Below are 26741 nucleotides of genomic sequence, written 5' to 3'. Positions count from 1 at the left end.
GAACACGAGCGTCTTGAATGCGACTCCGTTGGATATGAGTAGTCGATGAAGTGAGTTGCAAAGTGGGGCAGCAGAATACGCGAGATTGGCGAGGTGGTGGCGCTTGGCCGCAGCATTCTGAATGGACTCTCGAGAGGACAGACCGACCGGGAGATCACATACAAGCAGGTTGCCAGAAGGTAACAAAAAAAGTTTGTGGTTTAGCCCGGAACATGTGTGTTTTCAACTCGTTCTTCCGCAATAAACCAATATGTTATATATTATATCATCTGATGCTGATGTTCTGAAACGCATATATCTGCAGCGGCAGCTCTTCTCAAATCGGTATGTGCCAGATGGTTGAAACCAAAAAGGTGCCCCCTGCCCAGGGCAGTAGTGAGGCGATAATGATCCCCCCACATTCTGCTTCTGCAGAGGAACGTCTGTGGCTCCCTCCAGCACTTCAGACTTCATCTAATCTATAGCCTGCTGAATGCTTTATTGGCAACACGTTTGGTCATCTGCAGAGGCTGGGAAAGGCTGTCAGGGAGACAGGGCGGAATAATGGCAGGGAAAACAACCAGGAAATATTTCCGCGGATCGGTTCTGGACACATCATTAATCACTGCTGAATTGCGGCTTCTTTTCCCAGCGGTTCAGAAGGTCCCTTCCATGCAATGCATAGATAACAAAGCTGCTCTGTGGCGGTATGCAGAATACAGAGCGGCCCCTACACAGCAGCCTTCCAATGCCAAAGCCACCTGCAATCCATCAGGCAATGAAGGGGTTAACCTCATCTCTTCTCCTCCCCCCCCCACTCCCCCCTTCTTAATGTCCATTCTGCTACAAGGAGTGCTAGCAGGCTCCAAAAACAAAATAAAGATTATTATTAATATCAATTATTATTAATAATATTATTTCTTATTAATATTTATCCTTATTAAAGGTGCCGACACCGGGATGTGAACCACTCACTGAGCTGATCCTTCCGTCCTGAACAAGATGACTTTCCTGCCGGAAATTGGGCTGCATGGCCCCTCTAGCAGTGTAGGGGTTATGGAGTAATAGCTGAGCACAGCTGTGTCTCCCTTCCAAACTCCCCCTCCCTGTAGCTGTCCATCACCATATATCTTCCCAACCACCCCAGGACAGAGCTGACCTATATATTCATCACAGAGGGAGGGAGATGAAGCCTGCAGGGGGGCGAGAGCAGCCTCGGTGTGGAAGAGGGAGGAATCGGATCAGGAATACCTTAACCTGGTAAGGAATAAAACACGACTTCTTCCTCCCACCTCAAAATGCCAAAATTCATTGCCAAGTTCAAAACAATAGGGAACTAGGGCACAGTTCAAAACAATAAAAAGAAACTATTAAGAGATACAGAATGTACACAATGATCTGTGTTCTCTTTATTATAATATAAAGAGGACTTTCCGGTCTGTACAACTCGCGGCTAATGGAGACGGCCATCCAGTAAGAAACACCCACGCAGGACAGATCAGGCTTGGAGGGGGGGGGGGGGGGAAGAGAGATTCTGCTGGTTCTTTGGCAATCTGGTGGCCATGTAATCAATCCCTAGACCCATGCAAACCCAGGAATAGAATCAATGTTTTTACCCCTATATCAGTGGTTTCCAACTTTTTTTGGTTAAGGAAACCTAAGTGAAATTCTGAGGAAGCCCCAACCCTCTCTAATAGCACGTCTGAGATCAGATGCATTGTAAGGAACCCCAACCCTCTCTAATAGCGCGTCTGAGATCAGATGTATTGTAAGGAACCCCAACTCTCTCTAATAGCGCGTCTGAGATCAGATGCATTGTAAATTCTTCTGTATTTGGTACAATTTTCAAACGAGCAGAAAATTGCAGGGAACCCTTTAGGGATGCCCAGGGAACCCTTTAGGGATGCCCAGGGAACCCTTTAGGGATGCCCAGTGAACCCTTTAGGGATGCCCAGTGAACCCTTTAGGGATGCCCGGGGAACCCATGGGCTCCTTGGATCCCTGGTTGAATAACACTGCCCTGTGTGCTCAGTATTGCCACCCAGCTCTACACGTCACTATGGCATTCTAGTCCAGTCATGGTTTTCCCATAGAAACTCGTGAGCCAGAAGTACACTGGTATTACAGTTTGACCAAACGATCTGAATCAGAACCTCCCGGTGCCATGAGTTGTGATTGGGGCAGCATCATTAGCGGGAATCCAGTGGATCGTACATTGTAGCGAGTTCGTAACCCGCTTGGCGCTCTTACCTCGGACATATTGACTCTCCCCTCTTGGAAGGAGCAATCGGCTGCATTGTGTGTGCACACGTGCCTGTATTTACACCAGTGACAGGGGAAAGATCCGTTCACGCAGGAAAGGCAGCTGCAAAGGGAGAGAGAGAAACACAGTTACCAGAACAATAGACTGATTTGCAAATATGAAACGTTTCAGGCAGAGATCAGCCAATCTGTAACAAAATTAAAACAAGGATCAGGGGACACACAGGAAAAGGCTACTGGTTATTTTCCAAACCCTTCTCCCGTCTCCCAAACCTCACTACCGGGGATGAAAATCATTGCTAGCAACTCTATCAGCACAGGGGTTATGACAGACCTCAAGCCCCCCCCCCCCCTCCTCCCCAACAGGTCAGGTTTGGAGGATATCCTTGCTTCAGCATAGGTGGCTCAATCAGTCCCTGCTTCAGCACAGATGGCTCAATCCGTCTTTAACTGAGCCCCTGATTCAGCCTGTGCTGAAACAGGGACTGATTGAGCCACCTGTGCTGAAGCAAAGATATCCTGAAAACCTGACCTGTTGGGGGAAGGGGGGGAGGGGGGGTTTGAGGAGGACTGGAGTTGAGCACCCCTGGGTTATGAAATAGGTTACGTCCTGGCGTCCAAAGGGTGCCCATTCCAAGTCGCCCCCGCAGTCACCCGCACGCCTCGTAATCACAGCACAAGATCTCAGATTTGGCCCTCACTCCCGGGTGAATTACAGTCTTTGTGAACAGTTTCAAAATAAAAATAAATAATAATGAATAAGAAAGAAAGGCGTCCCACACACTGGACAAGCGCCCTATTGCCAGAAAACCTAGCACTCGTTCAAAAACCAGTCACATGTAAATGGTGTCATGTACATTTCCCTAACCACACAGGCCCTTTCTTGCACTCACAATACAAGTGTGTCCACCTCCTCGCTTCCACCACCATTCCCCGCCCTCCTTTTTCTGCTATAAACAGATTTATAATAATCTGATTTAATGAGTTTTACTCTTTTGTTTGGCGTTTTCATCATCAAGGAATATAAAAAAAATAAAATAAAAATAAAATGATAAACATAACTGCAGTCTGAAGTTTATTTTCTTTTTGCATCTGCTTCATCACAAGTAAGATCGACCAATTGGCAAAGATACTGGTCTGATGTGGGACACGCCAATGTAAAATCAGTGTCGACAACCTTTTTAGATTAAGCAGCGTCTTCCCCCCTGCTTCAGGTAACAAAGTAGATTGTAAGCTCTGCAGGCTTCACCATATACCGTCCTGTGTACAACGCTACACGCGGTTAGCTACATATAGATAATGTAACCTTTGTGTAGCCCGTTTGCTTTTACAGGTTCTGTAAACTCCTCATCGCATGTCTGTTCGGGTGTTTGACTATGTAGATGTCATTACTCATTTTAATAGAGGCGGATATAATTTTATTTACACTGGAGACTCCTTAAATGAACGGCCCTGACATTTGGCAAATGCGTTCGTTTAACGGATACGTTGTAGCTATTAGGCAAAGTAAATGGTGAGTTAATAAGATGCATTTACAGCCTGATATTCCAGCGCACAGCTGAATATACGGATGTTCACTGGAGCCATTTTAACCCCTTAAACAACTTCATAAACAACTTCAAAGACAAATGTATTAAAAACAAATTTACAAAAAAACTTTTCAGTGAACAATTTTTAAATCAGAACAGAAAATTGCCTTAAATATTTTCTTGATCATCCATGTATCACAATACTAAATCAGAGCAATATATATATATATATATATATATATATATATATATATATAAATATATATTTTTTTTTTAAATAAAAACATTAATCTCATCTATAAAAAGCTTTCTGTCCCACGCCTCCCAGACAAAGGCGTCCGAAGGTTGTGTCTGCCGGTCGAAAAATGGACCTTCCAGAACCAAGGATATCACGAACCAGGACATGGCATTTAGCTGTGCATGGCCAACATATTGCTAAGGAATTGCTAACCACTAAGGTGCCTGAGGAACCTGCAAGGACGGAGTGTCTGCTCTACTGTGAAAACAGCAGTAACGACACATTACTGTTGTAACGGCAGAATCTGGTTTTGATTTAAATGCAGAGCTGTGTATGGGGGCTGATGAGAACAATTTCACTATCTCCCAGTACCATGGGCATAAAAAATAAAAAAATAAAAAGATGGCGCAATCCATAAAAAAAACTCCCACTTCAAAGTCAGTGCATTAGCTACTAAACCATGGGTGGGCAACTCCAGTCCTCAAGGGCCACCAAACAGTCAGGTATTGAGGATATCACTGCTTCAGCACAGATGGGTAAATCAGTGGCTCAGTCCAAGACTGCCCCACCTGTGCTGAAGCAAGGATATCCTGAAAACCTGACCTGTTGGTGGCCCTTGAGGACTGGAGTTGCCCACCCCTGTTCTAGATTAGATGCCGCCTCCCCTCCCCCTACGCCCTTTATATTTTCTGTGTTTGAAAAGGTAGGAGCCACAATTGTGCCGGCTCACAGGAGATGTAGGACGTATGCCCACGGGCACACGGGCTGCCACGAGTTACAGGTGCCTCTTAATAAAGCAGGAGATGCTTGGTGTAAATCTTCCGGCGAGACTGGTAACAATGGGCCATTCAATCGCTTGATCATTCAAGTTCATATTGGTCTGCTAGGTAATGGAGTACCCCATCCATGTATGCGCAAGACCTACACAGAGTGCAGAGGAATTAAAGGAACCCTATTGTCCCCCGGGTGAAGGGGCAGAGAGATTGTATCCCGTGCTTCTATTTGGGACACTCGCCTCTTGTGCTGTGACCATGACTTTCTACTCTAATGCACCCTGTACATCACACCTCAATCCCGAATAAATTCTGGTAATACACGCCCGTCTCCACCCTCTCCCCATCACCGTATCACTGAAAAGGGGCCTCGGCAGCCTGGAAAGCAATGACAATCACCTGCAGACAGGTGGACGCAGGGTTATAAGAATATAAATATTCCAAATTGCTAGGAGACGATCCTCTGATACTGAACACAATGAGAGTTGTGAATCCCTGTCCTGATAATCTAACAGTTTAAAACAGGGGGGCTGAACTCCAGTCCTCAAGCCCCCAAACTGGTCTGGTTTTCAGGATATCCCAGCTAGAGCACAGGTGGCTGAATCAGAGGCGGTCTTCGACGGAGCCTCTAATTTAGCCACCTGTGCTGAAGCAGGGTTATCCTGAAAACCTGACCTTGGGGGGGGGGCTCGAGGACTGGAGTTCAGCCCCCCTGGTCTAAAACAGGACAAGGACTATGGTTTTGTGACAGTCAATACTCTGCCCCGTGGGCCAAGTTCCACTCAAATTCTCCAGACACAAGACCGTAGTTAAAAATCTTAAGCAAACCACAGGGAATCTGGACATATACCAATTCCCAGTCTTAGCCGGACTTTCCCCTGACTGACCCCTGAACTTTCACCCCATTGGCCCAATATAAACTAACGCCATCTTCCTTAGCACAAAAAACTCTCTATGTTCCCCAACCAAGCCTGAATCTTTTCCAAGAGAGCAAGCAATGGCGTAATCACGATTCGGAAGCTATTTAAATACTCAGACACGCACATCGTAACATTGTGTCTGAAGTCACTCTTGGAACAGTCCATGCTGGGAATTCCAACGCCAGAAACACAACTGCAGGTTGTAACATAAAAAGTATGTTACTGTGAGGGGAAAGCCCTAATTGCTATAAAACGCAAATGCCAAAGCATATCTCACTATCAGATCATCGTAATGCAGGGACTCCCAACCCCAGTCTACAAGACCCCCCCACCCCCCAACAGGCCAGGTTTTCAGGATATCCCTGCTTCAGCACAGGTGGCTCAATCAGTGGCTCAATTCAAAAGAACCACTGATTGAGCCACCTGTGCTGAAGCAGGGATATCCTGAAAACCTGACCTGTTGGGGGGGGGGGGGCGTCTTGAGAACTGGAGATGAGCACCTGTCCTGATGTCCCACTTTACAAACTTCCAGAACTGAACAGAGCAACGCTGATGTATACAGAGATATAATTGGAGGTGGAGCTGGTGGTTAAAGGAATCAGTTAGTTACAGAGATGTGATACAATGAAACCAAGTATCTAAAACTTTGTAACATTTCTTTCAAAATGTAGAATCTATTTAAAGCAGAAGTCCATGCTGATAGCCATTGTATTTGCATTTCATTTGTTTCACTTCATTTTAAGATGCATCTTACTGCTCCTTCTAATGTGTTTTTGTTTTATTTTTTGTGAAAAATCTGAGGGTTCCCACAAAAGATAGAAGTGTTTGAGATATTAAGCGGATGGGAGGTTAAAATGGAGCTCTCCCCAGTGCCCAGAAGCTCGAGATGAAGAAAATCATGATTTTAACACCAACAAAAATATGGGAAAAAAAGAGAGCATGACATGCTCAAGCGACAAGATACGAGTTAAACAGACATGGGCTTCTTGGAGGACTGCTCATTACAGACCAGTCCGGCGTTCATAATCTAGAAGAGAAAAGAGCTCACTGTTTAAAGGGCAGAAAGACACATAGGCAAGGAGTCTGTAATCCCTCAATGCTCGCTCTGTACACCCATGAAACCAGCAGACAGCACATCTAACGCACCAACCAAAATCAGTGCGCAATGCTTTAATCAAAAGGCAAAATGCCTTGATCATCAAAAAACCCATCAAGTTGAACCTGCGTGTATCCTCCGGAGCATCAAAGGGAGAAGTACAGCGTGAAACTTTGTAAACAGCCGGAGAATATTTAGAAATGGAATATGCATTTTCTGTGGCACAGAGAGATATGCATTTTAAATTCAAGGAATCTTTTCCTAGTCCCCATCAGAGTTAGACTTTTAATATGTGACGGTAGGTAGAGGCGCAGTGAACCCCCTCTCTTCCCCCCCCCCCCCCCCCCAAGTCTCCCTGCGAGGTAAACATCCCGCTCCGACATTCAAAAGCCATTAAATAATTCTTTATATTACGCAAAAGGCAAAAAAATAAATAAATAATACACTACAACATTGAGGAAATATTTAATTAAGCTGCTTGTAAAGGAGCAGGAATTAATTTCCATGTTCTCCCGGCCCCCTCTCCCCTCGCTACGAAATGAGAAGCCTTTAGCTTTACCTACAAACATGTTAATTGCCGTGCGCCTTATGCAAATTTATGCAGTTTGATTTCAGTGGCGGATATTAATTTAAAGAGTGCGCAGAGCCGTCATTCTCTGGTGGGTTTGGAAGGTGAGGGAGGGAGGAGGAGGATCGGGGCTGCTGAACCCCTAATGGATCTCGTGTTTGGGGTAAACATGAGGCCATAAAAGAGGCACCAATTAGCGGTTTAACACCTTCTGCGCTGCAATGAGCGGCCAATGTCGTCCCGTCGCTGCCAGGGGAACCTGAAATGCAATACCATGCGATGTGTGCCAGGCGCCGCTGCCCACCTCCCCAATGGGATTCTTGCATTTGTTGCTCAATGCTTTGTTTCCTAAATCCGGAATTGCTTAGTCCCTGTGGCAGGAGCCTTCTCGTTCCTTTATGGTTTCCCCTAACCCTTCCCTCACAGCCCTGCTGGGAAACTGTCCCAGTCACCCACTATCATACGATTGAACGAAGAGTTTGGGGCACACTGCCCCATAAGAGCACCGCCCTCCAGATTCACCTTCACTATAATGCAGGGGCGGACAACTCCAGTCCCCAAAAGCACCAACAGGTCAGGTTTTCAGGATATCCTTGCTTCAGCACAGGTGGCTCAATCAGTAGCTCAGTGGAAGGCTGCACCACCTGTGCAGGGCCGGGGTGATGGCCTAGGGCAGCACATTTTGGGGGGCGGAAGTAGAGGCTGGGAGCAGAGCAGGCTGCTTTCTTCTGCAGCAGGAACAGCTATTCAGTCCAGTGGAGGGAGGGGGGGGGTGCAAACACAGAGGGGGGACAAAGGTAAGGGGTGGGGGAGGAGAGGGTGAGAGGGGTGGAGAGGAGGGGGGGTGAAGAGGAGTGGGGGGGGTGGAGAGGAGTGGGGGGGGTGGAGAGGAGTGGGGGGGGTGGAGAGGAGTGGAGAGGAGTGGGGGGTGGAGAGGAGTGGGGGGGTGGAGAGGAGAGGGGAGTGGTGGGGGGGTGGAGAGGAGAGCGGAGTGGTGGGGGGGTGGAGAGGAGAGGGGAGTGGTGGGGGGGTGGAGGGGGTGAAGAGGAGTGGGGAGTGGTGGGGGTGAAGAGGAGTGGGTGGAGGAGGGGAGAGAGGATTGTGTTGGGCAAGTCCAAACGAAATACAAAAGATTCTGTCCCCAATAAACTTGGGGGAGGGCGCCCGGCTGAAGGTTCACCTAGGTGCCACATTCCTTTGTAACGGCCCTGCCTGCTACAATGCAACCATCCTGCAGCTAAACTAAAGTCAAGATCACCGTCTGCCAGGATGGATGCGCCGAAATAGACATTGCTACAAAAACTTCCAGACCGTGTGACGTTAGGAATCCCTTTGTTGCCAGGCGTGTTATTGCAAAAACAAGAGATTTCACTTGGGCCCCACAGACTGTGGCAATTTTATTAAGGACCAATGTAGCTGAAAGAAAAGCAGCATGAGGCTCCGGCCAACACTGCAAGGAACATCAGCAGAGAGCTGCACATCCAGCTGTAAGAGCAGCAACAACAGAGGAGATGAAGTCTGTTCTCTGTACAGAAGAGGGGATCAGGGAACTTCACAGGCTCCCTGTTGGCCCACACAGCAAGAGACAGATCGTGAACAGCCCCGGTTAAAAGGAAGATAGAACATCATGTCTACTTTACATAAGCAATATAGGTTCCATCAAAAGCTACACTACAAGAACACCCTGCTGACTCCCATAGAACAGATACGCCTGCAGCTAGCATTTCCCTTGCAAGCAACATCCAAAGGCAGAGGAGCCAAGAAAAGATTCCATTAGCCGGGAACCCATAATAAAGGAGAAGCTCAGTGGAAAGGGAAAAGGACACACAGAACATACATGTTTATAATAAAACTAACAGATGTGCCCATGCCTGCTCACTCGGGATCATCCCCTGCAGTTATCTCCTCGCTGGCCTGTCTCTGTAATCAAACTCCAGCCCTAGCACATTCCATTAGGCCATAAATGGGCTTTGTGGTTTCAGCTGAATGCTGTGCCTCGCAGTTATAGGGATTGATATCAAAAGAACATCCTGCTTGTAGGGACAGCATTATAAAGTCCCAATGTGCCTTTCCCAGTGGCAGCTATTCATTTCAAGCCCATTATCATGAGTGAATTTAAAAGCAATCCATTCATTCATCATCCTTCCTTCTACCCAACGGATTTCTTTAACCAAAATCGCTGGGAATTAATATATGCCTATATTACGCACGCATGCCCTCCAAAATCGATAATTAATAATGTAACATCTGTAGGGTAGTGATTTAGTTTATTAAATCGCTACCAGAAAGATGTTACAGTATCGACTTTGGAGGTGATGTGTGTAATTATATATATATATATATATATATATATATATATATATATATATATATATATATATATTATAGTATACCTCATCCCTTAGCTTCTTTGCATACCCAGTCAATCAACCCCACACTGATGAGACCCATTAAGGTCGAAACAGCTGTCTGTGGGTGGTTTTCTGGGTATGCACCTTAACCCTGGCTGTGCTCAAAGCTGTGACCATGCAGCAAGCTTAAGGCTATAGGGAACCATGTTAAAAATGGTTTTTGAAGCAAAAAGTGGCACTGCGTGCTCATTTGCATGTCATTTCCCAGAATCCCTTGCTGCAGTGGAAGTGCTGTGTGCTGGGTGATAATGGTGAAGGGCGGGGTTGCAGACCTGCCTTTGACATGCAGATGAGCATACAGTTATATTTACATATATATATATATATATATATATATTTACACATATATATATATATATCATATACACATATTACTTGTGAGCACATTCACAGGTCTGTCTAAGACATGTGAATGTGCTCACAAGTAATATTTTTATATGCTATAACGGTGGAGGGTTTTTAGTCACCTTCTCACCCACCATAACATACATACAACGGAAATAGTCATGTTAGTTCAGTTGCGATAGCACAGAATATAAATATATATTCCTTCTTTCTTTTTAAACAACGAATAACACTTCGTGCACGCACAGCGCTACAGAGCAGATCCCAGAAACCCCTTCTGCGCTGCACCAAGGTATAAAGGGAATTGTGTAAGAGGTGGTGGGGGGGGGGATAGGACCTGATGTTGTGGTACATGGGAAAGGTCTTTAGCCTGGAGAAAGTGCTGACATTTTAGCCTGTGATTGCATATAAGAGATGACCTGGATGTTTCAGATCATCTCTTCCTGTACATCCGATTGCATCTATTGCTTTCTCTTCATTATGTTAATGTTGTTTTTTACAGCTGAAAAACACCAGGGATTGCTGCTTCAGTTACCCCAGGAGCAAACTCAAGAGCTTACAATCAAAAAGGCACCGAAGGCTTAGGGGGAAACCCTATGCCTGCATTACATCGGCTCGGTAGGGAAAGGAAACATAAAAAGTACTTACGACTGGTGAACGCTGCAGTTGTAGAAGACAAAATCCACACTTGCAAACTTTTTGCCGGTCTCTTTGGATTTCAGGTAGAGTTTTACCACCCTCTTATCACCTGGAAATGAAGAGAACGGGGGGGGGGGGGGGGGGGGACGGTTAAGGGAGGAATGCTGCAACATTGATGCACATCGTTCAGCAGCACATTTGTAGCTGTTACAAGCGACAGAGGGACAGAGGGACCTGACCCTCAAACTAGGACTTGGGACTGAAGCACTGGGTGGCCAGCGCGCCAGTCCTCAAGGCCCACCACGAGGTCGGGTTTTCAGGATACCCCTGCTTCAGTATAGGTGGTGCAATCATAATGACTGAGCCACCGATTGAGCTGGAGCAGGGATATCCTGAAAACCTGGCCTGTTGGTGGCTCTTGAGGACAGGAGTTGGCTACCTCTGCTTTATATTATACATTGCAGAGGGAAACCAGCAGTACCCTCCTCTGCTACAGGAGAGACCTGCAGTGTATTGCGAACGCTATTATTACAGAGGCCTCAAGTAACACCAGTAACAGATGTAGCTTATTATGCATGAGATGCTGCAAGGCCATTTAGATGCCCTAGTGCTTACAAACACCACAATCCATACACCGGGCTGTTTATCGCCCTCTCCCAGGTGTACGTTGCACTTCTTCCTTAAGCACTTGCTTTTCACATCCCACAATCTATATTACGGCTCCTAATCTCGGTCTCTCCTGACCACCCTTATCTGTTCCGTGGGAGATAGAGGGTCAACAAGAGGTCTTTGCATTATCTCACGTTGCGGGACTGTGGCCCAGATGCACAAAAGAATGATGTGGCTTTAGCACGCCAATGCTCCCATCCATATGCACTGGAGTAAAAGGCGTGCTAAAGTTTAGCACCCTTGAAAGATCTGGGTAGATAGCCCTGTGCGTAGATATAAAGCTGTTTACATTCAAAGCATCAGGGACCTTACTCCGCAATATATTGTCATTTAAGACTAAGCTCGTAGCACCAGAGCTCTCCCTGCCTTCTGTGCTGTACCTCGTGTAATGCTGAGAACATATTGTTTTCGTCTCTACATCCCATTGTACTACACTGCGAGATATTGGCTATTGGCTCCTTAGCGGAAACATGATATATAATAACAATGGACACAGGATTATTATTATATTTATGCATATATCTTTAACCCTCGATTGTACTTCACTGATTATATATATATATATATATATATATATATATATATATATATATATATATATATATATATATATATATATATATATATATATATAATGCTATAGATGATATACCCCCCCAAAGAGTCTCCAATCTGATTTTACTGGCTGTGGCCACCGTCGAAGTGTGATGGTACTACTTTTATTTTCATTATTATTCACAAACCTAAAGTTCTATTTTCTCTGCAGAAAAAGTTGTGTATTTTAGAAGGAACTTTTCATTTTCTGCATATATATAGCATACAGTAATATTTCCATTTGCTATATGCTTTGCTGTGGAAGGTTTTTGTCACTTTTTTTACCAACCATAACCTAACCAAGTGTGGTGAAACCTATCCCTTGCTTCATTTTTGCATAGCCAGTTTAACCAACCCCACACGGCTGTCTGTGGGTGGGTTTACTGGCTATGCATCTTAACCCTGGCTGTGCTCAAAGCTGTGACCATGCAGCAAGCTTAAGCCTATAGGGAACCATGTTAATGGTTTTGAAGCAAACGGTGGCAGTGTGTGCTCAGTTACATGCCATTTCCCAGAATCCCTTGCTGCAGTGAAAGTGTCGTGTGCTGGGTGATAATGGTGAAAGGCAGGGTGGCAGACCTGCACCCTTGACCACTGGCTGCCAAGTGACCGGCTCAAGGACACACGATGGGGCCATTGGGATTGGACGCAAACCCACAAATGCTCCTCTTGGAGCCCAGGTAATTAGAGCTGCCCCGTCAGCGTTCATCCTGTGATGTCAAACATTATACAAATCACATTATACAATGCAGCCAACAAGCGCCGCTCTGCAACGGGTCACAGAAAGAGGGTGAAACTGGGGCATTAGCAGAAGGAGTGAGAATGACGAAGAATAAATGTTGAAAAACAGAGCAGGCTTGTGTTCTCAAACAAAAGCCCAGCTCTTTAAAGCAAAATTAAAGGAAAGCACACCAGAGCTGAGTAGGCGGTTTCTGCGAGACTGGGTGTCTTTGTTGTGCAACTGTAGCAGCTTTTTATGAAGTTAGAATTAAAGCAGCAGACAGACCTCTTCCTTCTGCGACTTGGCCGAGAGGAGCGGGCGCCTGCGGTTACCCGCGCTGTGTCATGTGCCAGCTTTGACCCCTTTCCGAAGGCCGATGTTCACGCTGCATGCAGTCTCTAGCCCTGCCTCCTCTCGGTTAGGCTGCACTTCCCTTGCAATGTGCAGTAAACAGCAATTTTGAACAGGATATTTAAGACACGGGGAATTCAAAATGGTGGAGACGATATCGCACAACATGAATCAATAAAAATCATAAATCAAGCGGCTCAATTCCCTACTTATTTTTCTTGTACAACACTGCAGTGTACCCAGAAGAGGTCAGGCAGCTCCCTGTATGTATAGTAAAACACAACAAGGCACATGGAGAGAAAACGATTGCTAAAGATCACAAGAAGCTGGCACAAGGGTTTGTACAGGGTTCACCCACTGCAGAGGCAGCCATTCCTTCTCCCATTAGAAAACAGCCTGTACCCATCCCAATAGTCTGGACTCGTGGCTATTGTCCCAGTCACTACTACCAACCATTGTGGCCAAGCACTGCCATCTACTGCACTTATTCTCTCACCTGCTGTCTCTCTAGGGTCGCGTCCATAGTGCAGGATACAGCGCAAGCTAGGCAGCTCGCGCCAAAAACACTGACGCCAATGCATATGCACATAGTGCGTGCACATGCGCTACAGGGAGAGCAGCGCTTCTCAATACAAACAAGTTTGTATTTCAAGCGCGACGCCGGGACACCTGAGAGCGCAGAAGCTAGCGCAGTCCACTATGGACGCAGCCTAAATCTACCAACATACCACTTAGATTGTAAGCGCTCTGGGGCAGGGATTTCCTTTTCTGTCTGACTTTATTCCGCTTATTGTATCATTAGGATTCCCTGTACAGTATTGTCTTTGTACATCGCCGAATACACTGTGGGCGCTATATAAATAAAGATATACATACGAGTCAGTAACATTGTAAGTCAGTGGGAGGTGAAGAATTCTCCCATTTTTCTGTCCCAGATATTAATAGCCTGAGATTTCACACGCTGGCCAGGACAGCTGGGAAATATCATAACCCATCAGTATGCTGCTTAGTGGGCCTGCAGATCACTGGTTCACTGTACTCATCGGGGTCATGCGAGTCCCTGTCCATGTCAGGATGACCCCAGCAGAGCAAGTACGTGCGAAGAGCCGGGGAACTCACCATGTCCTAGTGTGATGGTGACCACGTCTTTGGCAGATGGAGAGTGGCAGAAAACTCTCCCCTCCTCAATGTGTCCGACCATCTCAGTGAAGTTCTCGAAGGAGCAGTCAACCCCGGCAGAGAGGTCAGGGACATTCCAGGCTTGCAAAACTATCTGTACAGACACAAGCCGCACAAACTCAGACTGCGAACGGGGTTCCAGGGACGCAGACACGTGGGAGGATGGGGACGCCGGCGCGAGGAAGGGGACAGGGAGGCAGGCGCGAGGGGGGGGACAGGGACGCAGGCGCGAGGGGGGGGACAGACGCCGGCGCGCGGGGAGACAGGGACGCAGGGGGACAGGCGCGCGGGGGGACAGGGACGCCGGCGTGAGGGGGGGACAGGGACGCAGTAAAAAGAAGATGGTACTGAATGGCCAAAGAAAAATATTAACATTTACAATGTAAACAGTACATTCTTTATCTAATATCTTCATGATGAGACTTAATGAGACCTCAAAGGGCACAGGTAAATCGTTAGTTATGCTCCGTACTTTGTTTGCAAAGTAATTAAGAAGCCATCATTGATCTTAGAGAGAGAGATACATAAACACACACACACACACACACACACACACACACACACACACCGATTATGCTTGTATTACAGTATTTCCAATTAAAAACAAACCTATTATTTTAAGTGGAATTAAATGGATCCCAGTTTTTGACCCGCTGCATTTAACTGCCCTTTTGCCCATCCCCCATCGGGCGGTGAAGGGGTGCTGAGGATTACTGGACATTCATAGCTGTTACATCTAGTTACATTTGTGGTCACCAGGTTGGAGAATGCGAGGACTTACCGGGACCTCCGACATGGTGACGGAGATGTTTTTGGGGTGAACTGTGAGCTGGACGCACTGGCGCTGATCGGAGGTGAATCTGTGAGGTTCATCCGCCCTATCACAGTTATCCCTGCGCGAACACCTGGGAGGGCGAGAGAGAGGGAGAAGAGGGGGAGGGCGAGAGAGAGAGAGCGAGAGAGAGCGAGAGAGAGCGAGAGAGAGCGAAGAGGGGGAGGGAGAGAGAGAGAGAGAGAGAGAGAGAGAGAGAGAGAGAGAGAGAGAGAAGAGGGGGAGGGCAAGAGAGAAGGAGAAGAGGGGGGGCAAGAGAGAGGGACAAGAGGGGGAGGGCGAGAGAGAAAGGGAGGGCGAGAGGGCAAGAGAGAGGGAGAAGAGGGAAGAGGCCAAGTGCCAGAGAGGGCGAGATAGGAAAGCGTGAGAGGAAAGCGAGAGAAGAAAGAGGGGGTGGGCGAGAGAGGGAAGAGATGTAAGCACCAACTTCACCCCAGTATAGCACCCCAATGCTGTATAGTGCAGTATACCAGGACTGTGAATCCTTTACCCTCCAGAGCTTACATTCAGATATGGAGAATAAGGCCTTCTTTTTCAAACTTTTACTTAACTCCTTCAATGCCACTTGGTAGCAAAGGGGGTAAAGCATTGCACCAGCATAAATGTGTTACAATAAACCAAGTGGAAAGAAGGAATATTGGAGATTAAATAAAAACATTTTCATTTTTTTTTTTTTTTTAAAAAGCAGGTTTTCCGAGATATTTATATTGTTTCTGGTCTTTAGGTCAAAATTGGCAAAGCTCTTTTTTTTTTTAAAAAGCAGGTTTTCCGAGATATTTATATTGTTTCTGGTCTTTAGGTCAAAATTGGCAAAGCTCTTAAACGTGACCACATGAAACTGCGTGATGAAAATGGCCGTCAAGCGGTTGCAGGGCCGAGTGCTTTGACTTAATTGTTTCTGGAGACAGGGATTTAAAGGTGTAAAGGCTGCGGAGAAGGTGAACATCTTTTCCATCACACACACAGCGCTCTGCGGGAGCCCTGACAGCTGAAAGAGCAGAGAAGTTGCTACGAGCTAGAGGACCGACAGGCCTCCCCGTTTCCCAAACATCATCCTTTTTATATACGGTGGCAGGAAGGTCTTTGCCCTGCCTGTGTGCGCGGCATGCTATGCGCTGGTGAAACTGGCAGCCCCGTCCCGCGGAGGGATCATCAATCCAAGAACTGCCAAACGTCACTCTCAAAGAGCCGGACCAGGGGTGGGACACTCCTGTATTCGAGGGGCAGCCACAGGACAGGTATTAGGGATATCCCTGCTTCAGCGCAGGTGGTTCAAGTCAATGACTGAGCCACCTGTGCTGAAGCTGGGATATTCTTAAAACCTGAATGGTCTGCATTCTGCTCTATTTAAAGCAGTATATGGTATGGGCGAGACCATGCTCTAACCTGAAATCACCGGCGTGCGGTGTGTGTACAGCAGTGCTCCTATCCACATCGCACATGGAGGCTGTGCGGCGCAAAGTGTATAACGAGTAATCATAAGCGGAACGCGTCGCTCCTGCAGGTGTCTATTACACACCAGTGCTTCTAGCGTTGCGAAATTGAGAAATCAGTCTAACAGCTGATTTACCAGACGTACGTTTCGGCGTGAGAGATTACGCCTTCTTCCGGGGTGGGCGTTAGTCGCGTCACTGACCGCCCCTTTAAACTCTATGGTTGTCATAGCAACTAAGTGACGCTAAATTCATCATGCTGCTAGTGTGTATGTCCCACTCATTCATGTACATAGTTGGATGCTTGTTCATTTATTGTTTTTAACGTTCTTAAGATAATGAATACTACCATATGGGTACTTTCAGAAAACAACACTCGTGGTCACTGTTGTATATCACAGTATTAGAAAAGGGATTCGTAATAGTTACAAAAAGGGGGTATATACAAAACCTTCATTCATCCATCCCATAGGGAGATGACGGGTTTAATGTGTATATCCACCTCGCCTCCCTTTGTATATAGCACTCGGTCCCAGTAATAGCACTCGGTCCCGGTAATAGCACTCGGTCCCGGTAATAGCACTCGGTCCCGGTAATAGCACTCGGTCCCGGTAATAGCACTCGGTCCCGGTAATAGCACTCGGCCCCGGTAATAGCACTCGGCCCCGGTAATAGCACTCGGCCCCGGTAATAGCACTCGGCCCCGGTAATAGCACTCGGCCCCGGTAATAGCACTCGGCCCCGGTAATAGCACTCGGCCCCGGTAATAGCACTCGGCCCCGGTAATAGCACTCGGCCCCGGTAATAGCACTCGGCCCCGGTAATAGCACTCGGCCCCGGTAATAGCACTCGGCCCCGGTAATAGCACTCGGCCCCGGTAATAGCACTCGGCCCCGGTAATAGCACTCGGCCCCGGTAATAGCACTCGGCCCCGGTAATAGCACTCGGCCCCGGTAATAGCACTCGGCCCCGGTAATAGCACTCGGCCCCGGTAATAGCACTCGGCCCCGGTAATAGCACTCGGCCCCGGTAATAGCACTCGGCCCCGGTAATAGCACTCGGCCCCGGTAATAGCACTCGGCCCCGGTAATAGCACTCGGCCCCGGTAATAGCACTCGGCCCCGGTAATAGCACTCGGCCCCGGTAATAGCACTCGGCCCCGGTAATAGCACTCGGTCCCGGTAATAGCACTCGGTCCCGGTAATAGCACTCGGTCCCGGTAATAGCACTCGGTCCCAGTAATAGCACTCGGTCCCAGTAATAGCACTCGGTCCCAGTAATAGCACTCGGTCCCAGTAATAGCACTCGGTCCCAGTAATAGCACTCGGTCCCAGTAATAGCACTCGGTCCCAGTAATAGCACTCGGTCCCAGTAATAGCACTCGGTCCCAGTAATAGCACTCGGTCCCAGTAATAGCACTCGGTCCCAGTAATAGCACTCGGTCCCAGTAATAGCACTCGGTCCCAGTAATAGCACTCGGTCCCAGTAATAGCACTGTCAGAACAGTTTCTTCTAATGCGAAAAAACTGGTCATGGGAATGCCCCGCTTAAGTGACTCTGGGTGGTGACTGCTGGCTTTCAAATAGCTGTTGGTTGCCGTGTTTTTTTTTGTTGTAACTAGTGGTTTTCAGATGCCCGTCTGGTGATTTAAATATGGTGAGGTCAAGAAAGTTAATTGTGGTCTCACTTACTTCAGAAGTTAACTTTAAATTATGATCACTGGCGTTAATCAATGTCTTAAATTCAGTTAAAGCTTCACGGCTACCCTTCCAGAGGAGGGGGATGTTGTCTATGAAGCGAAGCCATACATCGATATATTGAGTGTATCGATGCATGGCTTCAGAAAAGATGCTCACCTCCTCCCACCATCCCAGATAGAGATTTGCGTAAGTCGGTGCACATATTGTGCCCATGGCGGTCCCTTGTTTTTGTCAAAATAATTTTGACAAAGAGAAAATAGTTGAATTGGCTGTGAGTTTCAAAGTGTAGACTCCTAGAGGACAGGTAATGTCTTATGGCAATAAGCCCTACATCATGTCAAATGCTAGTGTACAATGACTACGTCAAAACTGACTAGAAGAGAGCCAGGTTCCACTCTAATGTCATCTAAGTGTGTTAGAACGTCCTTTGTATCCCTGACGTACGATAGTAATGCAGTTACAAAGGTTCTCAGTACTTGATCAATATATATATATATATATACTGGCTTTTTCTGTTGGCGATCCCATCCCTGAGACAATAGGTCTGCCTGGGGGTTTCACAGCATGTTTGTGTATTTTTGGGATGCTGTAAAACATTGCAATTGTAGGGTTACGGACCATAATATATTCAAAATCCTGTTTAGATATTACTTTTTATCTAGTCCATGTTTCAGGATAGTGGCCAGTTCCTTAGAGAAAGTTTCAGTAGGATCTCTTTCTAGGAGTCTGTAACACTTGCGGTAATTCAGTAATCTCTTGTTCTCTGCTACACAATTGTCTGTTTGTAGAAAGATCATGTTACTGCCTTTATCTGCTGGTTTTATCGTTATATGTTCCATATCTATAAGTTCTTTCAAGGCCTCTCTTTATGGGGGGCTCATGTTGGTGTCTCTTTTGGTAGTGTGGATGGCTTCAAGATACTTCATGACCAGACTAACAAATGTGGCAATATTAGCGCTTGACACGAGGTGGGATGTTAAGCAACTTTGGTTTTTAAGGGATGCGTGTGGCCCTTCGCCAGAGTTACGTTCAATTTCTTGTTGGAGTGACTGCATAGTATTTAAAACCTCTCAATCCCCATTCTCTAGATCTGGGATGCCAAGGTTAGTAGTTATATATCTATCTCCTCTCACGAAATGCTTGAGCAGAAGCATCTTTCGCGCGAAGACATTGACATCCTTACTTGTTTCAAAGAGGTCAAAGTCAGTCACTGGAACAAATGCCAAACCTTTTGATAGGACACTAATATGGTCTTCATTTAGAATTGTATGTGTCAAATTAACAATCCTAAATGTATTCGGTCCTTCTTTTAAGTCTATTGGCGCCATCTTCTCCCCCGTTTCCCACGATGGGACCAGGGCCTTTTGGTTTCTTGGCACCAATTTCCTGCCCCTTCTAGTTCTATGCCAGGGTTGTAATAACCGCTGGTTTGCGATGTCTCCCCTAAAAAAGGAACCTGTGTTCTTAGTGGTCTACTCTGTGATTCGTGGTTTAAATGACACCTTGTTCTTATATTGGTGTTGGTAACGTGTATTACTTTCGGATTCTTCCCATTCTGGACTCACTATTATTTTCAGATATTAATTTCGTAGTATGGAAATAGTGTTTGTAAATGTTTCCCTCTTTATAGTCTCTAATATCCCTTTGGAACTTTTTTTGTTTTCTTGTTTTGAGTTCAGTTACAAATTTCTCGATATTCTTTTGTAAACTGTTTTCATAGGTATCACGTGTGGACTCTTCCCATTTTGTTGATTCAACTTTCAGGTTCTCTAATTCAATATCGACTAATTTTAGTTGTTTTAATTCATTTTCTACCAAAAGTTCCATGAGATCGAAGTAACATTTAGAAATAATAGTGTCCCATGACTTGAGAAAACTGGCCTCTTGTATATGAGAGGAATGGGATAGATGAACTCTTAGACCTCTGGGGATTAGGTTGGACTTAATGTACCTTTGCAGGCTGCACACCTCCAACCATAATCGTGACTGTATCGCTTATCTAATTTCTGAAAAAAGTGCTTGATGTGGTCTGGAGCTAGTGACTCGAGTGTTAGTTTCTAACGTAGAGACTGTTTCTGAGTCCTGTTCCCAATTGTTGAAGTCTATAGTGTTGGACAGAAAATCAGCCAATGGTCAATTGGTCTAGGGGGAATTGAGGATGTAGTCTCAAAATGTCAATAATAATAGAAAAGGAGGTAGAAATCAGGTAGGCGAACCGGAGGGTGGGTAAGTATACAGTATGGGTGACCGCGCTCTAACCTGAAGTTGGTGAGAGTACTATTTTAAGCAGAAAAGTAAGTGGGGCTGTCACGAACAGCAGGGCAGGGAGCGACCTCCATCTCTCAGGGGACCCTGTATGAAGCGTACTCACGTGTTATTTAGCACACACCATCCGCAGTGAGGGTCCCTGGAACCGAGACAGGTCTCGCAGCGCTCATACTGCTCACAGCTCTCCACGGGCACTCGGGTCACCTGACGCAAACAGAAAAGATTTGTGAGCATCGAACCCACTACCGGTCCGGGTGTTACCATCTACTGGTCACCCAACTTCCCTGAGCCTGCTGCTCTAGTAATGACCCGGACTGCCATTGGAAGTGGGTCGTACTCAATACTTGCAGCAATGGGCTTCAGGGACTCGCACTAAACAGAATCAGAATTTGGGGGGAGGAGTAGAATCAGGACAAGGGGACACTCACTCAGAATCAGAACATTGGTAATCTCCTCAGCATTTCTAACTAAACCGTTACCTCCTCTACATGGCAGAAAGAGCAGGGCTCCCTCCAACAAGGACACAGCCTCAGACATCTACAGTTACCCAAATAGCAGAGTACCAGCCAGGGAATTCGATGGCAGGAGAGGCCCCAAGGGCTGATTAAAGCTGCAGTCCAAGCAATATGTGTTTTTTTTTATATAATCAATTCTGTACTATGAGAAAATACTGCATTTAAAAACAACAACAACAATCCTGAATGAAATTTATATGTACATTTAATGTATTAAAATGTAACAAGCATATTTGTTTCTATAGCAACCATTTACAAAGTCACATCCCCTTTCTCTTCTGAAACAGGATCTGGCACACCGCTTTGAGCCCACCCCTCTCTCTAGCAGTGCATCAATTGTATGTAGTGACTGCCTGGTCACATGATCTTCCCCACAGAACTTTGCATCTTTGGTCCTCTTCTGCTGCACTGACAGCCATTTAGTGTACCCCCGAGCCGATTACTTAGTGTGGATTGTATTGATGCACATATTAAAGGGGAAAAAATAATAAAAACCGGGAGCTTGGACTGCAGATTTAATGTCACTGAGGTTTACAGCACGAGTGATCTTTGGTAGAGGTACCTTGTGGGAATGACATTGGCCTCTGAAGATGGAATGTCTAGTCCGAGACAGCTTTTTGTGACTGTACCTCCCTGCTCCAGAGGTAGAATGTCAGCTTCTCAGGTTACAAATTCATATCTACTACACAGGGCAGAAACAACCAAAGCTAGAATGTTCTGTACCTTAACCCATTCACTACTGGAGGGGCCTGCAATATATTGCGCACCCACCTGGCAGTGAAGAGGTTAAGAAGCAGAATAACAGAGTATGATACATTAAGATGTCTGTTTCCCTTTCACCCACAGTGGCGGTATATTGGATAGGCTGTTGTATGCCACGCTATTAACCTCTTCAGCACTGCTCCGCATACATCTAAAAACAAGAATAATGAAGTGGTTACATGGCCGAGTGCCATCACTTGTGCCAAGCTGCGTGTGCTCTCTCACACCACGTCGCTGGCCTTCCAAGCAATGACCAGCCGTGTAAGCGCAGCTTCAACCTTGGGCTCGTCTCTCTGCCAGAGAAAGAATTCCACAACGCAAAGCCCTAAATATTCATATCTAATGTAGCAGAAAGAGGCTCATTAAACCCTTAATTCTCCACCAGCATAACACCGTGCAGAACAGTGCGGTAATAAGTGCAGTGTGCATACCAAATCGGTGAGGTCCGAGAGGATGCACGGAGAGGCGGCTGAGGGGGGGCGGAACTGCTGAATGTGCAGAGCTGGTCGGTGGAGGTATCTGCTTAATCACGGTGCATTGAAACAGGGACTCAACGCCAGGCTGCAAACACTTCTCCCCAGTGTTATGACCACAGATCATGGGTCAATGTGAGGAGCAAAGGGGGGAATTCCAGTGGTAATAAGACCTTAAATACACTGCACAGCCCACCCACAGAGATAGGTGGGTGCGCTTAATTCCAATGTTATCTGGCAATTATTGTTCTGCCCCCTTAATCTCTTTAAAATAATCATGATGCCATCATTTGCCAAAATAACCCTGAAAGGGGAAAGATTCTGGGAACAACGTCCTCCCATATAGATCCCTTTACACACAGTCTCATCACAAGAGGTTAGATGAAGACTGCACAAATTCTACCAAGCATTTGGTTACTAGAGAGACATTAAAAATTAAAAATAAAAATCATACATTTAAAGATACCAACACTTGTTTGATTTGTTTTTTTAACCTACATTTACCCTTTAGAGCAGGGGTGGCCAACTCCAGTCTTCAAGGGCCACCAACAGCCCAGGTTTTAAGGATATCCCTGCTTCAGCACAGGTGGCTCAGTCATTGTGGCAGTCTTTAATGGGTTAAAAAAAACACTGCACACAATGTATTCCTCTATAAAGCTGGAAGTAGGTTACATTCAGTGTTTGAAAGACAAAGGAAGTAGCTACTTAGCCAAAACATTCCTTATATCACAGATCTGCTCCCCACTCAGCAGCTTTATCAGGAACACGCGCTGATTGCATTTGCATTGAGACTGATGCATTTCTTAAGAGCTACAGTGTCATCGGGGCAGGGCGACTCAGGGGCATGAATTCTATGCTACAATCCGGAGCGCATCGCTATTTAAGTCATCTCCTACAGGACGCTTTCAGGTCCTTCTACCTCTAAAAGAGGCTAAAGCAGGGGTGTCCAACTCTGTCCTCAGGGGCCACCAACAGGTCAGATTTTAAGGATATCCCTGTTCAGCACCGGTGGCTCAGTCAATGACTGAGCCACCTGTGCTGAAGCAGAGAACTTTAATACCTGACTTCTTGGTGGCCCTTTAAGTGGAGCTGGCCCCAACGTGGACTAAAGGATAATTAAATCAGACGACCCCGAAACAGTTGCAGAAGAGAAAAAAACGATGTGTTCAGACCCGAAGCCCATTTCCCCGAAAATAGTCTAAAACAAAAAACCCTTTGTTCTTCCAATGTCTTTCTTTCACTCAAGGAGTCAAATAAACAGCAATGAGAACAGAAAAAGGAAAATGATTTCTGTGGAACATGGAATCTAAACCGGAATGAGACCTGGACAATAACAAGTGATGATGAGTGAAAGTCCCATGATGTGGTCTTCACAAATCTGTTTTTCTTCTCCGTTACGGCCCTGGGATGTCCAGAACGCTCAATGCAAGAACAGGGCTTTCCAGCATAAGGAGAAGATGACAGAATCAAGTGGACGAGGTTCCCCAATTACATATTGTGAAACAAATCTGTTATTTTGAAGGCTGCAGGAAGGTTTTAAAGCATGGAACATACATCATCTTCTGCCCTTTTCGATCCATTGTTGGATGAAGGCCTCCCAAATGGTCTTCTAGGTAGATCTCCTGCTTCCTCTCCTCTCCATGTTGCTTACACAAATAAATTATACACACACACACACAAACTATTTTGATTGTAGTGTGAGTAAACAGGTGTAGTTCAGCGTGAAACCAGACAGATTAGAACTGGAGTGGGTCAGGGGGATCCTAAAAGAGTGCAAGGGGTGTCTGTAGACGGTCTATGCTGAACCTACTCAGCAGCCTAAAACCATAGTCATGCTCATTACATCTTTAAATTGCAGCACGTATACTTCTATGGACGGCGTAATTATGAAATGCTACATTAAAATCAGGACATATCAGTAGGTCTTCTGATAGAGTGTAACATACCCTGCAGCTGCACATACACGCAACAATTCCAGGGGCAGGCGTGTGAAGGGAGACCTTGCGGAGGAGTGTTTGAACACTCAGTCTCTGAGGCACACATTACTTTTCCTAGATCCCACGGAATAAAAAGGTTGAACACCAGATGCTTTCACTGGAGATACGAGTGTAAATGGAATTTATTAAACGTATTCATATATGCCTGCAGGCCAGCGAGTAATTCAATTCCACCTGGTATCGCTTGTGAACTTTTTAACCTGTGCGTCTTTAAGTTAACGGCTAAAATAACCAGCCCTCAAGGCGCGTTTTGGAATGAAAGACGGGCATCCTCAAGCCCTTCTTGTGTCCCCGTGTGCCAGGCTGAATTCCACCCCAGAGGGGGCTGATTCTGATGTAGAACGGCAAAGCTCTGCATACGCAAGGTATTTTATAATTACTAGTATTTAACATGCACTGCAGAAATAAAGTTGGCAAAAAGGTGTGTTGCTGTAATGAACATGCTGGCCTCTGAAGTGACCTTCGTTTTAGACCCAGTGCCAGCTGTGTGTGATCTAAGGAAAGTGAAAACCGGGCAAACAGATTGTAAACTCTAATGTCATTGAATGTCTGTGTTTGTGTCTGTACAGTCTCACCTTTGTATATTGATATTAGCAAGAAGACAACAGATTACCAGGGCATTAGAAGGACTATTTAACGAAGCATGAGATGCACAGATAGAATGAGCAGCTGCACCCACAACCTCACTAGATACAGCAACTTCAATGCACCAGTGATCCACAAACTAGGCAGGATAATCTATCATCTGAAGGACACCTTCATGTGCCACCTGTCGCCTGAGACATCACCTGTACACTGTATTCCTGCCTGAGGAAAGGAATACAAGAAGGCTGAGAGACGACCTCACACTACCAGCCCATTGCTTCAGACAGAGGACCACCTGTAAGCGATGGGGTATTTTCCACATTTAAGATGACCAGGGTTGGAGTGGCGGCTCAGTGAGTCAAGAAAAGTGACTGAAAATAATGACCCTGAAGCAGGTGTCCTTTCCTTGTGACAATGGGCAAGTCACTATCTCACTGTGTCTCTGTTACCCAAAAATAGATTGTAAGCTCTGCATACAGGGTCAGCACTATACAAAACAAAATTTCTTTTTTTATTATTGCATGTGGTTGGGTTCATAACCGGATCACACCAATCAAATGTTAGAGAATCAGGTTCAACATTGCTAAACATAGCAGCTCAGTGATGAAAAATGTATAGATTAGTTAACTCAAAACTAATGATCAGATAGGACAAATTTGTTATGCGCCACCATTGTGGTTGGGTCGAACGACTAGAACCAATGTCCTCAGCTCTAACTGGAACTCCCCAACCCCCCTGATACACACATGTATTGTCCAAGATATTATGTTTTTGCTTAGATCCGAACAAGATGAAGAGAAACTCATGTATGCACCTTTATATAGACTATATTTTATATATGAGAATTAAAGCTTGGTGATCCTGCAAGAGAATGAATGAATGCAAAGTTCTGGAAAGTTAAGAGAATGATACAAAAAAAAGAATGAGAGAAATGTAGGCAATGTGCGGCTCTCCAAAGAGAAACCACTTCAACAGGTTTACTGCTGGTTACGTTCCAAAAACCTTCCTCATCTTAATACGACAGATTTGGTCACCTTCCAAACTGCTCTCTCACGGGGAGATAAGGAATTTCAGATGAGTTTGTGTGCGAGATGAAGATCGATGCACTGGCTGGAAGCTTTCTTTGTGCCACAAGAAGCATGGGAACGGACGCATGGATTTGGAGCATCCGATCCCTGTACTACTCAGAATCCCGACTAGAGCATCAAAGTCTAATACATCCAAAATCAAATCTTAAGGAAGGGCAAGTGTTGGTCTTCACAACAAAGATATGGGAGACAACAGTACTGTATGTGCCTCCCACCAATTTATGAGATCAGGTGCATATTCCTGGGGGATCATTTCATAAATGGCTCTTACAGTGGTGAGAGAGTGTGAACCCCTTAGGATTTTTACATATTTAAAACCTAAAATATTATTGGATCTTAATCTAAGATCTAACAATAGATAAACTGATAAAACAAATGACACAAAAACATGATACTCTATCAACATTTATTTATCCCCAAACGATTCAACATTCAATATCCATATGTGAAAAAGTATATTAACTTTTAGATCAGTACCTGGTGGCGCCACCTTGAGCAGCAATAACTTGAACTAAGTGTTTCCAGTAACTGCTGGTCAGTCTCTCACATCTGGTTTGAGGACTTTTGGCCCATTACTCCTTACAGAACTGCTTGAACTCAGTGAGATTTGAGGGCTTCCTTGCATGGACAGCTCGCTTCAGGTCCTGCCACAACATTTTCTTGTATGTTTAGGATCAGTGTTTTGCTGGATGACCCAAATTCGCTTCAGCTCACGGACGGATGGCCTAACATTCTCCTCTAGAATCTTCTGATACAATGGAGAATTCATGGTTATGTCGATGATGGCAAGCCGTCCAGGTCCTGAGGCAGCAAA

General features: G+C 45.8%; 1 protein-coding gene across 6 annotated transcripts in view; it reads right to left on the bottom strand.

The window, feature by feature from the left end:
- Positions 1 to 26741, bottom strand: part of PLXNA1 (plexin A1) — a 256653-nt gene that overhangs the window by 87859 nt on the left and 142053 nt on the right. For all 6 annotated transcript variants that reach the window (XM_075574585.1, XM_075574582.1, XM_075574587.1 and 3 more), the window contains 5 exons: positions 20611 to 20711; positions 15056 to 15179; positions 14215 to 14368; positions 10770 to 10869; positions 2230 to 2344 (listed from right to left, as the gene is read on the bottom strand). In XM_075574585.1, coding sequence (XP_075430700.1) covers positions 2230 to 2344; positions 10770 to 10869; positions 14215 to 14368; positions 15056 to 15179; positions 20611 to 20711 — 594 coding nt within the window. The remainder of the gene's footprint in view (positions 1 to 2229; positions 2345 to 10769; positions 10870 to 14214; positions 14369 to 15055; positions 15180 to 20610; positions 20712 to 26741) is intronic.

Source organism: Ascaphus truei, chromosome 17 (genome assembly GCF_040206685.1).
Source record: "Ascaphus truei isolate aAscTru1 chromosome 17, aAscTru1.hap1, whole genome shotgun sequence".
NCBI lineage: Eukaryota > Metazoa > Chordata > Amphibia > Anura > Ascaphidae > Ascaphus > Ascaphus truei.
Note: the sequence above shows the minus strand (reverse complement) of the source record. Positions and strands in the feature narration are given on the sequence as shown.